Below are 13914 nucleotides of genomic sequence, written 5' to 3'. Positions count from 1 at the left end.
AAGGAATGGTTCTTAGTCCTCGGAGGGAGTGATGACTTGAAGGTGCAAGGGTATAGTGACGCCAGCTTTCAGACCGACAGGGACAACTATCGTTCGCAGTCGGGCTGGGTCTTTACCCTAAATGGAGGAGCAGTGACATGGAAAAGTTCCAAGCAGGAAACCGTAGCTGATTCAACGTGCGAATCAGAGTACATTGCAGCGAGCGAAGCATCGAAGGAGGCAATATGGCTAAAGAACTTCATTGGTGATCTTGGGGTTGTGCCGGCCATAAAGGAGCCCATGGAGATTTTCTGTGATAACGAAGGTGCGGTTGCCTTGACCAAGGAACCGAGGGATCATGGTAGATCTCGACATATCGATAGAAAATATCACTTCATTAGACATCGTGTAGAAGAAGGACAACTCGTAGTGAAGAGGATATCATCAGAAGATAACCCAGCAGATCCGCTTACGAAGGGACTGAGTAGAGTTAAGCACTTGCAGCATGCTAGGAGTATTGGGCTGAAGGATGATATTAGTATAGATTAGATAGTATTAGAAACGTATAATAGATAAATATAATTAACATTTGATGATTAAATAAAGGAGTTTTATTTATGAGTAAAGTTACTGTCACATGTTAATTGTTTAACTATTGTTTCACTTTGCATGTTTTGACTTCCAGAATAATTGAGTTTATTAGGAATAATCGAATTATTCAAATGATCCACAATCGTTCATATGTTGGGAGTAGATATGAATGAAGATTGTCATGAATTGGTATGTAGAATGTCTAAATGGTGTTAGACATAGCATGGGTTGCTGCAACGTTCATGAGTGCTTATGAACTGGTTTTGAGCATTGGAATAAACCCGCGCTTGCTGGAATCACCTTATGGAATACGATATAAAAGGTGATCGCAAGACGATAATATCATATAGTCTTAAAACCTAGATATATGATTTATTATTTGTTAATTGATTGTGCATTGATAATGCGAAAACGCATCAGTAACTTGGTGTTATAAAACGCATTGTTGTGTATAGTTGGTTAATGAATAAGTAAATGCATATAAGTCGAAGTTTATCTGTAAATTTTATCCTAAGAGGGTAGAAGAGATATCTTGGCCACTCGATGATTTGATTTGACTTATGTGCTGGGCCCGGTCAGAACTAAATTGATGTGTTTGATTAAGTTCTATGTCAAATAAATCGGAGATCGAGAAATCAAATGCTTGACTAACCATTCCATAGGATTGTCAGCATGATATCTAACAGAGGACTGTAAGATCCCTTATCTAAAGGACAAGATTGATTAGATCAGAGTTGACAGCGTCTTTGAGAGCTACGATTGCCAACCGAATTGTACTTGTATAGTTACTATACTTATCCAAGTGGGAGACTGTTGGAATAGTGTCTAAGGCTGCAACTATATTAGGCAAGTATTTGATCCGGTTGTGCATGGTCCTTTTGGGTTGCCTTCACCATAGCAACTTGATGGATGATTTGTTAAGAGAGAGTAAATATTATAAGGAATAATATATGGTTATTTGATTAATATAAGTCATAAATTAATTGGAATTAATTTGGTGACTTAAAGAGATTAATTAAATAAAGGGGTATAAACTGTCAATTGTTTGATAGTTAAACTTTAGACTATAAATCCATTGGGATATGCTTTGGGCGAATTCTATGAGATATAGGATAGCTAAAATCGTCCAAAGGTTTATCTATGGAATGGATTTGGATAGCCTTAAGAGAAGATTATCCAATTAGGGTTTAGGTTGTAACCCTTAAGGAGTCTACAAGTATAAATAGACCCTAGGGGTGAGGGAATTCGACTGACCATCAAAAGTAGAGATACTCTGGCCGAATTCCTCCCCTCTCCTCTCTCCTAAATCATCTTGCTTGCTATTGGTGTTTGTAAGCCATTAGAGGAGTGACATTTGTGACTCTAGAAGCTCCAAGACAGCAAGATCAACAAGGAATCCAAAGGTATGATTCTAGATCTGTTTCAATGTTGTTATTTAACCTAATTAGCCATTAGAAGTCTTGGATTCAAAGCATGTTTAATTAGAAAGCCTAGATCCGAGCATTAGGGTTTTGCATGCGCACATAGGAAAGTTCTTATGGCTAAAACCCATCAACCATAACTCAACTCGTCGAGTCTCAAGAACAACTCGACGCGTGCTGCCTTGAACTCCAATCCTCTAACTCCCTTCTGACTCACTGAGTCATCCCCCAACTCAGCAAGTCTACTCACTGAACAATTTACGTGAAACCGTAACCCTACTCGCCGAGTCTCAAGAAAAAACTCGGAGAGTTCATGCCATGCACAAACTCTATTGGCCTCCCGAGGTCAGATCTGTTTCCCTAAATCAAAGATCTGACCTTCCCAAGCATGAATGTCACGTAAAGCTCGAAACTTGATGCTTGTATAACAACAACAAGGCATCAAAAGGTGATTTAGTCCCAAAAATGGCAACCTAAGTCCAATAACCCCAAACTAATCCATAAAGCTCCAAGGGTTAAGGCCTCTGGACCTCTTTGAGTCCAGATCTAAGGCACAAACTCGAAGAGGGACCACTTGCTCCACATAATCACTCTCCAAAGGGGTTAGAAAACCCTAACTTTATAGATCAACACCAAAACAAAAGGAGGTTCGAACCATTACCTCAAAATGAAGTCTCTGAATCCCTGGAACTGCTAGAATCGCACCTCCCCTCTTGCTCTTGCACCTCTTTCTTGCTAAACCAAAGATACAAGGATCAAAAGTGTCTTCTTCTTCCTTTCAACGATTTGGCTCACTTAGGGTTCTCTCAAGGGACTGGTAGCCGCAATGAGAGGATATAAGTGGCCTTAAATAGGCTCCAAACCTAGGGATTTAAGGTTTCATTAAACAGCGTGGACTCGCCGAGTCCACTCATGGACTCGCCGAGTCCAAAGCGAATCCGGATGAACAGTCGCGACCCTACTTGACGAGTCTACGCATCAACTCGCCGATTTCCTTCTCATAATTCCAAATAATTAAATAAAATAATATATACCTGGGAACCCGGCTGTTACACAGAGCATACTCCTTCATCAAGGAATAAATGAACTAAGTTCACTGGATTGCTAAGTTCACTTAGGGGGAGATTGTTGGAACCAAAAAGTGAACCTCTAGCAATCCTAATCCAAATTCCGAAGTACTTACATTCCGGAGTAAATGTTCCGGAGTAAATAATGGAGAAGTGGTCCGGAACCTGTCCTGACTAGGAAAGAAGTCGAAGCGAAGATGAAGACATTCCAGAATGACTCTCATGTCCGGAATGGATGCTGATCCAGAACAACTCAATTTTTTCATATTGCATTTATTGTATTTGTCTTTGTATTGATGTAACGTTTCATAGGACTTAGTCTTTTGTTGTATTTGGACAATCAGAATGTCAGACTCGCCTCTATTGTCCAGTCCTATGTAAACACTCTAGTTAATTCGATGTATCCTTCACTCCTATTTAAAGAAGCATGCAATACAAGTCAACTACGGATCATTCACTCTACTTTTGGCTTTTACTAAGTTGTTTTAATACTTCTCTCAAACATTCTTCTTGTTCTTCATTTATTAGCTTTACTTTGATTATTTATTCTCGTTCTTCATTTAATGAGTTGATCATTTGCTGAACAAATTATCTAAGACTTGACTGGTCTTTCCAGGCTTGACTTGAACATTTATTAGCAAGAAGACATTGATCTTAAGGATTCACTCAAGGTTTGAATTCTCAAACCTTGTCCCTGCGCATTAGATCGTTCTTGTACTCTCACTTTGTCCACTCAATAACCTTTTGAAAAATTGTCTTGTTAGTGAGAGTGGTATCAAGGTGTGGAACATCTTCCCAAGGAGTCTAAAAAGTTCTCCGATCAAGGGTACCATCAAACCCATATATACTTTTTAAAATTCCAATGATCTTAAACTTTTGGCAGTGCCATGTGAAAACAAAGTTATCCTATAGCAGAGTGGTTGATATTTTTAATAAGGATAGTATCTCTCCCTTATTGCATAAAATGAGTTCCCCATCATAGCCCTTCCTTTAAACACTTCCTTTTCTTTAAAGTTATTTCTTGTAATTGTTGATGCATGAAGATCCATATTGCTTTCATAAATACACAAGGAATATCCACAAAAGATGATTCTTACTCAGGGTTTCATCATCCTCCTTCGAGTCATAAACATGTTATGATTTGTCTTCCTAATCATTATCATATACAGGATCTACCTTGTCTTTGTTGTATGTGAAATAAACTGGAAAAGTGTCGTAGAGTGAATCGATTCCATCGATAGGATCAACCTCATCATTTTCCTTTATATCCACCAAGACTAATCTTATATATGCTATGGATAATGACTTAGGAGGGTAATTAGGTTTCTAGTTTGTTCGTATTAGGTCACTAAGGTTTTTTTGTGCGTATTAAACCAATATGGTTGTTATTACCATTTAGAAATAGTCATTTTTACCGGTTTCTTCATGTTTAGCTTAGTTAGCAGCTTACGTGTCCAGTGGCATGCCTATAACCACCCCATCGCCTCCACCTCAAACAATGTCCCATATTTCTTATGGCCTAAATTGAAGAGTTGAAGAAGAACAGAAAAAGATGTCGCAAACCTTCATCGCCTCCACCTCAAACAACCGAATCATGTGCTACTATGGGCTCCCGAGTCAGATTCGAGTCTCCACGACACCACAAAATCCGGGGAAAAGGTTCAGAACATGCCCTAATTCGTTGGTAATGGCCAATTTTGAAGAGTGAAGCTTTTCTCTCTTTAAATCTTTGTTATAAGTGTGTAAGTTATGACATTTATCCTAAATCTTTGTTCTTTTTCATTTTTTTTATAGAGAACAGGGAGAAACTGTGGATTTTGGGAATGGGTTATTGAAGATCTGGTTACAGATGAGCTTTTGGGTCTTAGTCATGAGCTGAATGAAATGAAGAAGATGATGAAATGGCATAAAGTAGCTTTGATTGTCTTGTTTGTATTGTACTTTGTTAAGTTATATTGAATGGAATTATGATGCAGTAGACATCTTTTGAATATAAAGGGTACCCATAATTTTGTTATTTTGATTGTAAGGGTACCTATAATGTAATGAAATCATATTTATGAATGCAAATGAAGCTTTTGGTAATGAAATCTGTAATTGTAATGTTAATATGGTGTATTGAAATCTAAAATGATATTATAATGAACAACCAATGTCAGTGTAATGCAAAAGCAGTAATTATAATGAACAACCAAATTAAAGGCAAAGTACATCTGTAAAGTGTATGATTCAACAACCAAGAATTAGTTAAAAGATTTAAAGCAAAAAAATATATTAAAGGGTAATATTGTCAACAAACAAACTCCCTTAAAAAGGTGTCCCATTCAGCATCAAAAGAACATCAAAATCTGGATAGTTTTGTCCCTTAGTCTAGTACAACATTACATTTAATATCAAAAGATTCGAACATCACATGCTTATGCATACATAAGAAAACAAAAGAGTTCAACATTCGTTATGCAATGTGGCTAATCCTTGATACAATGTTTGGCCATCTGGACAATAGTATACATCTTTGCACATTCTTCTAGTAATCACGATGAGGTGAGCAATAAATTCAGCATACCCTTTCTCCCTGAAATCGGCGTACATTATCTCCTTTTTATCTGGATCAAAATAGATAAACGATTTATTGATGAACATCCCGTTGTACTGGACTTCAACGACCGATGTATCATCTTCAGCCATCTGATCGTGGATTGATCGAAGTAAGAACAGTAAGTGGGAACGATTGAGTGAGAGTGAAGAGAAAGTGATTGGGGATTCGTCTTGCCCTAATTTAAGGAGACCAAATATAAATTAAATGTCACCTAATAATCCATGTAATTGCCTAATAACCACGTAATACTCGTATATAACATGTATTCACTTTGTAACCGGTTAAACAGGAAAAAACCAGTAAAAATGACTATTTTTAAACGGTAATAACAACCATATTGGTCTAATACGCACAAAAAAAACCTTAGTGACTTAATACGGATAAACTGGAAACCTAATTACCCTCCTAAGTCATTATCCCTATATGATATGATTAAAATTTCTAATACTAACATGATGTTGTCATATTAGGTATCACCCAAAAGAGATTACAAATGTTGCTAAACCAAATAAGGGATTGAATTCCCACAGCATCAAGGAATCCACATCAAATATACAAAGAATATGGTAAATTCATAACTCATTGAGTCCACCAAAAAGATACAATAAATAAATAAATCTTATAGCTTTTTTTTAACAGCAAATATAATATGATCCTAAACTACTCTTAAATCTACCTATGTATCAGATGAGACTTGAACCCTCAACCTGAAAGAGGGAAGACAACATTTGATACCGTTAGGTTAGAAGCCATTTGGTAAAAGGAGAGGTGCAACACGAGGACTTCCCACTTATAGCTTCTTTATGTTAAAAAAAATTCTCAAACTTATCATATTGACTCCAATCCCAAGTTCAATGATTTATAGTCATTTCGGAACATTTTCCAAACCATTGGATGATCAAAAGACTCCGTAGATAACTTAGAGTTCATTAGCATGCATAGATATCTTAAAAGACTATTGGAAGCAAAACGATCGATCAAAATCGGATGAATCTATCCACTAAACAATCTACAAAATTACAAGCATTAAAAAAATCAAATGATTTACCGTTTCTTTAGTTGGAAATTAGACTTCCGAAACTTTCCAACCATATACATGATACACAACTTTTTTCCTCTTTGATCGTTCCAGATTTCTTATCGAAGTTACACTAACAACCTAGTCTTAAGTTTGATCTCCTGAGTCAACCGCGAAAAAATATAATAAACACCCTATTTTCAGTGATACAAAACATTTAGAGCATATGAACAAAATGAGTTTCTACTGCCCACTGCATCTCCTTGCTTTACAAGGGTAGGAGGAGAGGGCTCGTCCTTTACCCACTGCATCTCCTTGCTTTACAAGGGTAGGAGGAGAGGGCTCGTCCTTTACGTGATATGTTAAGACACTCAAAGAAGTCACATACCATCTCCAAGCTAACTCCTAATTGAAGCCCCTCATAACTTGAACAATGAACCTTATATAAAGAGGTAAGATCGTATGTGAAATTCTAGAAGGCCTATGCAATTTAGTAAATTTAGACATTTTAACTCCTTAACTCAAAACAATACAAAATATATTTCGTATTTTCATTATATATTGTAAAATACTAATAAGAAAAAGTTTCATTTAAAATAGAATACAAAAGAAAAAACTTACCTCTGAGTTTAAATTTTTACGTATTTATAAGGAATTTCATCCCACATGTTGCACTTATAACCAACCATAAGTCACTTTGGTTTCCTAATCAAACTCACCAAAGTATAAATACCTAAATTGATAAGAATTAAGAACCCACACGTCAATTAACTTACCAAATAGATCAAAAGTCCACAACTCATCGGTAAATTAATCATTAATTGCACTGATGATTTAGAATGATGCGTTGTTTAAATATAGCAATCAGCGAACGGTGAGACCATACCTTCAAAATCATGGTAGCATAATCACACTGACGTCATTTTTCATATTTTTCTAACGGTATGATGATTTGTCTCGAATTTCGTGTTTTTACAAGTCAACAAGATTGAATTAATGCGATATCATCCTTTTTCTTACTGTATGTCTCGCTTTCCGTAAAGCTTATATAATTTATCTTGGATTTCACGTTTTTATCTCAACATCATCCTTTTTCTTACTGCAAGTCAACATGATTTATCCCGGATTTCACATTTTTATTAATTTGTAATTTACAATAATATCCGTAATCAAATATATGATTATCATAATAGATATTTGTCAAACACTACCATAATCTAGTATGTTGTTTTTGTGAATATTTTTTTGGGAAAAATAACAAATCTAGCCATTTCTCTTAATTATTTTCCATGAATTAGCCATACATTAAGATTTTTCCACTTTTAACCAGCGAAACTACACGATAATGCATGTAGTTTCATCAAGCGCACAGATTATGTATGTATAAAAAAAATTGTCATTTTCTCCGACACGAAATTGTAGATGACTTAATGCTATCTCTGATTTCATGTATATTTCCCTTTTATTTACATTTTGATTTGATTTTTTTTATTGTTTTTCTTTTGTCTTTTGTCTTTTATTGTATTATTATTATTATTATTATTATTATTATTATTATTATTATTATTATTATATTGGACAAAATGGTCATGAAAATTTAGATAGACTACAATTTCGCAGCTCGCTCTAACATGTTAGCCTCATATATGTTAATCGGATGAACCCGATCAGGTTTCGGGTTCATCTGGTCAAGTTAGTCAGATTTTTATAAAAAAAATAAAAAATAAAAACAATTTCATCCGAAACCCAACCCTACTAAGATACAGGTTAGTCGGCATTGGATCAATTGAGTTTCGGGTTAATAGGATATCGGGTTAACCCTAAAATAGCCATAAATTATGTGGAGTTGCTACAACTACTAGACACAATGTACACAGACATGTCACATAGGTTTTAAGCATTTAAGTCTTTAATTTTTCTCATATACAAAAGGCAACGTATTTGTGTTAATAATAATACTGTTCTAACAAAACTTACAAAAAACAAATAATCCATGATACTATAACGGAAAATTGCATAAACTATGCACAAAATAGCATAATCCATGATACTATAATGGAAGATTGCATCAGATATGCACAAAATAGCAGACTAGAAAACAATCAAACGGTTGAAAATAAAATGCATCGCTAATATATATCTTAAATTACATTCAGTTTGTTAATTAAGCTTACTAAGAAACAAACAGATTTTATGGATTGTTTATGTTACAACACATAAAAAGGAAAGAAAAATGAAGTACAACATTACCATGGCTATTCCCTTGGGAGACAAGCTAACCTACTTTTTAAGGGATAATGATTTAAAAGGGTAACAAACTTTCGATTTTTATCGCATTTAGTCACTAAATTTTTTTTCGTTATCTATTTGACATTGAACTATTGAAACTGCTTACATTTTACCCTTATGATCGGCTGTTACTGGTCATAAGGGTAAAATGTGAACAGTTTCAATAGTTTAGTGGCAAATAGATAATGAAAAAAAGTTTAGTGACTAAATGTGAACAAAATCGAAAGTCCGTTTCCCTCTAAAAAGTTCAATGACTAAATGTGAACAAACTTCCTATTGTATTATGTTTTAGCAAAATTATTTATTTTGTTTAGTTGTAGCAACATTTGTTGATGAAGAAATCTATGAAATAAAAAAACAAAATGTAACATCCGGATTTCCAGGTATCATCATTTAAGTATTTTTTCTTTTGAGTTAAGAAGAGAGACTCGACGAGTTGACGCCTCAACTCGTCGAGTAAGGTCGCTACTGATGACTCGGATTAATGAATGGACTCGACGAGTCGGTGAGGCGACTCGACGAGTCCGCGCTGTTGGCAGAAACCCTAAATCTTTGGGCTCAAGCCATATTTAAAGGCACTTATGGCCTTCAATTGCGACTACCTTTCCCGTAAGTGAGAACCCTAGCGAGCTTGAGTGTGTAAAGTGAGAGGAAGAGCTATCTTGAGCTTTTTGGTGTGATAGATCTGGACCCTTCTAGGTTCAGAGAGCCGAGAATACGAAGCTTTAGTAGAGTAAACCTTGGGGTTCAAAGTTTGGAAGCATTTATGGTATATATAGTTACTTTCATCTTACACATAGATATGAAGTATTTTATATAAATTACGTGTTATATGTGCATATTATTTGAATACTTGTTGTCTATGCTGGATGAACGATTTTATACATGTTTTAAAAGATTTAAACGGTATATTTATTTTATATCTACAAATATATTGCGAATGAAACATGGGTAGATGAAATAGTTGGTGTGTGATGAAATAAAATGATGAGAGATGGGTGATGATAGAAAGGTGGTGCTAATTAGGTAAATAGATGATGATGAATATGTGATGTAGGATGAAAGGAGATACCATAACCTTAACCAGCAATGTAGCGATGTAGTCATCTACCAGAGTATAGATGACGACCACGGATTATTCTAGACAACCCAGTGGAAACATCATTACACCAGCAGGCCCATAACCTGTAGGTGATCAAATTACGAGTTCAGACGATGTTGTAACTACGTATTCATGTGATGATACTCTAACCCTTACTATGAATTACGAGTTCAGACGATGTTGTAACTACATACAAATTTCGCATGCCAAACCAATGGTCATAATTCACATCAGTGAGAATGGTTTATTTTTTTGTAAAACCAAAATCAGATTGGAAATTTTTATTTTTTATTTTGGAAAATGTCAAACCATTGGTTTTTTATTTCGGTTTTGGTTTTTTGTTTTTTTTTTAAATATATTTTCAGGGTTTTGTTTTTGTTTTGTTTTTTTTTATTTCATAGATTTCTTTATCAACAAATGTTGCTACAACTTAACAAAAATAAATAATTTGCTAAAACATAATACAAGAGGATGTTTGTTCACATTTATTCATTGAACTTTTTAGAAGGAAACAAACTTTCGATTTTGTTCATATTTAGTCACTAAACTTTTTTTCGTTATCTATTTGTCATTGAACTATTGAAACTGTTCACATTTTACCCTTATGACCGGCAACAGCCGGTCATAAGGGTAAAATGTGAACAGTTTCAATAGTTCAATGGCAAATAGATAACGAAAAAAAGTTTAGTGACTAAATGTGACAAAAGTCGAAAGTTCGTTACCCTTTCAAGTCATTATCCCACTTTTTAATTAATAGTTGATATGTTGGGGAATTTCGAAATTTGGTTATAGGAAATCTGGATCACAAATAGGAATCGTGTGATACACTTTCCTTGTTTGATATTTCGACCTTAATTGCCTTGGGTATCACGAAATCCAAACTAGGATAATTCCTGAAGAAACGATTCTGATTTTAGGCAGAAAACACATAATCAAATTTGAGAGAGAATAAAGAAGAACACGTACTTTCAGTTTTTCTGTGTTTCAACGAAGTTATACATTTCCCGGACATATCCACACAACAAATAAAACGACAACAGTTTTCCATTTGATGTATCACTAGATTGTGAATACCTGCCAAAGCAAGCAACAATCTAATAGTAGAAATCCGTGCTACCGATGCATACGTATCAAAATAATCGATACCGGCTTTTTGTCTAAAACCTTGTATGACCAGACGAGCCTTGAATTTATCAATGGTTCCATCTACCTTCATTTTCTTCTTGAAAATCCATTTACATCCTAAAGGTTTAGAACCAGGAGGTAAATCAGATAACACCCACACATTATTCTCCATAGTGGATGGCATCTCTTCATCAACCGCTTCTTTCCAAAATGCAACATCTCGAGACTCCATAGCTTCCTTAAAAGTCTTTGGATCAGTCTCAAGATGATAGGAATATGAATATTGTTTCTTTACTTTATCCCTCGAACCTTCAACTAAAAATAGTTGAAATTCATCGCCAAATTTTTTCGCGACTCGACCTCGTTTGCTTTTACGAAGTTGTTGTGTTTCTGGAACTAAAACAACTTCCTTACCATCTGATTTAGGCACCTCACTTGAGCTTGGAATCAGATCTTTTGGTCTTTGAATTGAAGAATACCGCAGCTCATCAAAGATCGCATCCCGCGACTCTATAATGGTATGAATGGAATATGAATCATTAGGTTTTATAACATAAAACCTATAAGCTTTGGAATGTTCTGCATATCCAATAAATATGCAGTCAATTCCTCTTTCACCTAAATTTTTCTTTTTAGGTTCGGGTAATTTCACAACTGCTCGACATCCCCAAATCCGAAAATAATTCAAATTTGGTATTTTCTTGTGTCAAAGTTCATAAGGAGTAACTTTGTTCCGTTTATTAGGAACCCGGTTTAGTACATAATTGGCTGTGAGCATAGCTTCACCCCAAAAGCCTTCACTTAAACCCGAAAAATAAAGCATCGAATTTACCATTTCTTTTAAAACTCGATTTTTCCGTTCAGCAACACCATTTTGCTGTGGATTGTAAGGAGCTGTGGTTTCATGAATAATTCCAACCGATTGAAAGTATTCAGAATCCATGCACTCTCCTCCCCTATCTGTCCGAAGACATTTTATAGAAATACCCAACTGTAATTCGACTTCGGTTTTATATACTTTAAACTTTTCCAAAGCTTCATTTTTGGAATGTAACAAGTATACATAACAAAACCGACTTGAATCATCAATAAAGGTAACAATGTACTCTTTATTTCCCAAGGAAGGTGTAGCATGGAAATCACATAGATCACTATGAATCAATTCCAACAATTTGGATTTTTTATTAACATTTGGAAACGGTTGTTTCGTGATTTTAGTTAGCATACAAGTTTTGCATTTTTTTAGAATTAATGTCAAAAACTGGAATAAATCCGGATTTTGACATTTCAATTATTATTTTAATATGAACATGTCCTAATCTATTATGCCATAACATAGAGTTATCAAGATTAGATGCAGAAGTCATAAAAGTAGATTTGACATGTGATGCAAAACAACTTATAACATTTAACTTAAAAACACGATCACAATAATAACCAAATCCCACAAATATTCCACATTTAGACAACACATACTTGTTCGACTCGATCACTTGTTTATAACCCATACAATTCAACAAACAACTAGACACAAGGTTCTTTCGAACCTTTGGAACATACAACACATCAAACAAATTAATTGTTTTTCTAGAAGTAAATGTAATACTAACAACACCATATCCTAAAATTGGCTTTGATCCTTCATCCGCCATATGTAAGAAAGAACCTTTATTTACTATGTTCAACTTCGTGAACCACCGTTCATCATTACACACGTGATGTGTAGAACAGGTATCAAGCCACCGTGAATCTGTATCAACCCCCTGTACAAAAGAAACTTCTGGAGTTAGTAGCATAACATTGAATACTGAACTTACAAGATCAATAGAAATTTGACCTTTGGTTGCAGATTGATCATGAGATCCACTGCCACCACCAGCACCATCTTTTCCACTACTACTTGCAGCTTTATTTCCAAGTTTCACCTGACAGTCACGTTTCATATGCCCTTTCAGATGGTATCTCCAACACACAAGTTCCTTGGAATCCTTGTACTTTTTGTTGGACTTCTTGTTGTGACCCTCATATTTACGTTTTTTACTCTTGCCCTTGTGATTAGAATTGTCTTCTTTATCACATTCAGCCATATGAACTTGGGGATGTCCAAAATCAGATTTGCCCTTTCCAGTTCCTTTGTCATTCTCTTGATCACGAAGTCCTTCTTCGATTTTCAAATGACTCCCAAGTTGAATCAAACTTATTTCTTCCTTTCTATGTTTCAGATGGTGTTTGAAATCCTTCCATGAGGGTGGAAGTTTATCAATCACACTTGAAACAACAAAGGATTCATCCATGGACATGTTGTGTTGTTTGAATTGACCATAAATTCGTAGGATTTCATTATATTGTTCCATTACAGATCAAGAATCAACCATTTTATAATTGTTGAAATCAGAAACAATGAACTTTTTACTTGAAGCATCTTCTGCAATATATTTTGCTTCAAGTGTGTTCCATAATTCACTTTGTCACAACTGTAAATTTTGAGCCATGTAATCTATGCATTCAACCTAATGTGAATCAAAAACTTCAATCAAATACAAGTACTATAAGTAGTCATCAAACAATTGGAGACTCTAGAAGCTCTTGTTAAGTCCATTTTGGACTAAGACTTCCTTATTGGATCCAAATGGACCAATGACCTTCCAATTGGACTATCATGGGTTTAGGACCCTAATTGGGCTCTAATTAGACCCACACTCGTTTATTTCAATAATTTGGGC

General features: G+C 35.0%; 1 protein-coding gene across 1 annotated transcript; it reads right to left on the bottom strand.

Annotated features, from left to right (window-relative positions):
- Positions 1-5503: 5503 nt before the first annotated feature.
- Positions 5504-13545, bottom strand: LOC145030087 (uncharacterized). The gene is made up of 4 exons (XM_078978514.1): positions 12630-13545; positions 12024-12151; positions 11141-11891; positions 5504-5832 (listed from the first exon to the last, which is right to left on the bottom strand). The coding sequence occupies exons 1-4, from the start codon at positions 13543-13545 to the stop codon at positions 5504-5506; spliced, it is 2124 nt and encodes a 707-aa protein (XP_078834640.1).
- Between the last annotated feature and the right edge of the window lie 369 nt (positions 13546-13914).

This window comes from Lactuca saligna, chromosome 2 (assembly GCF_052625555.1).
Source record: "Lactuca saligna cultivar CGN05327 chromosome 2, ASM5262555v1, whole genome shotgun sequence".
Classification (NCBI taxonomy): Eukaryota; Viridiplantae; Streptophyta; class Magnoliopsida; order Asterales; family Asteraceae; genus Lactuca; species Lactuca saligna.
Note: the sequence above shows the minus strand (reverse complement) of the source record. Positions and strands in the feature narration are given on the sequence as shown.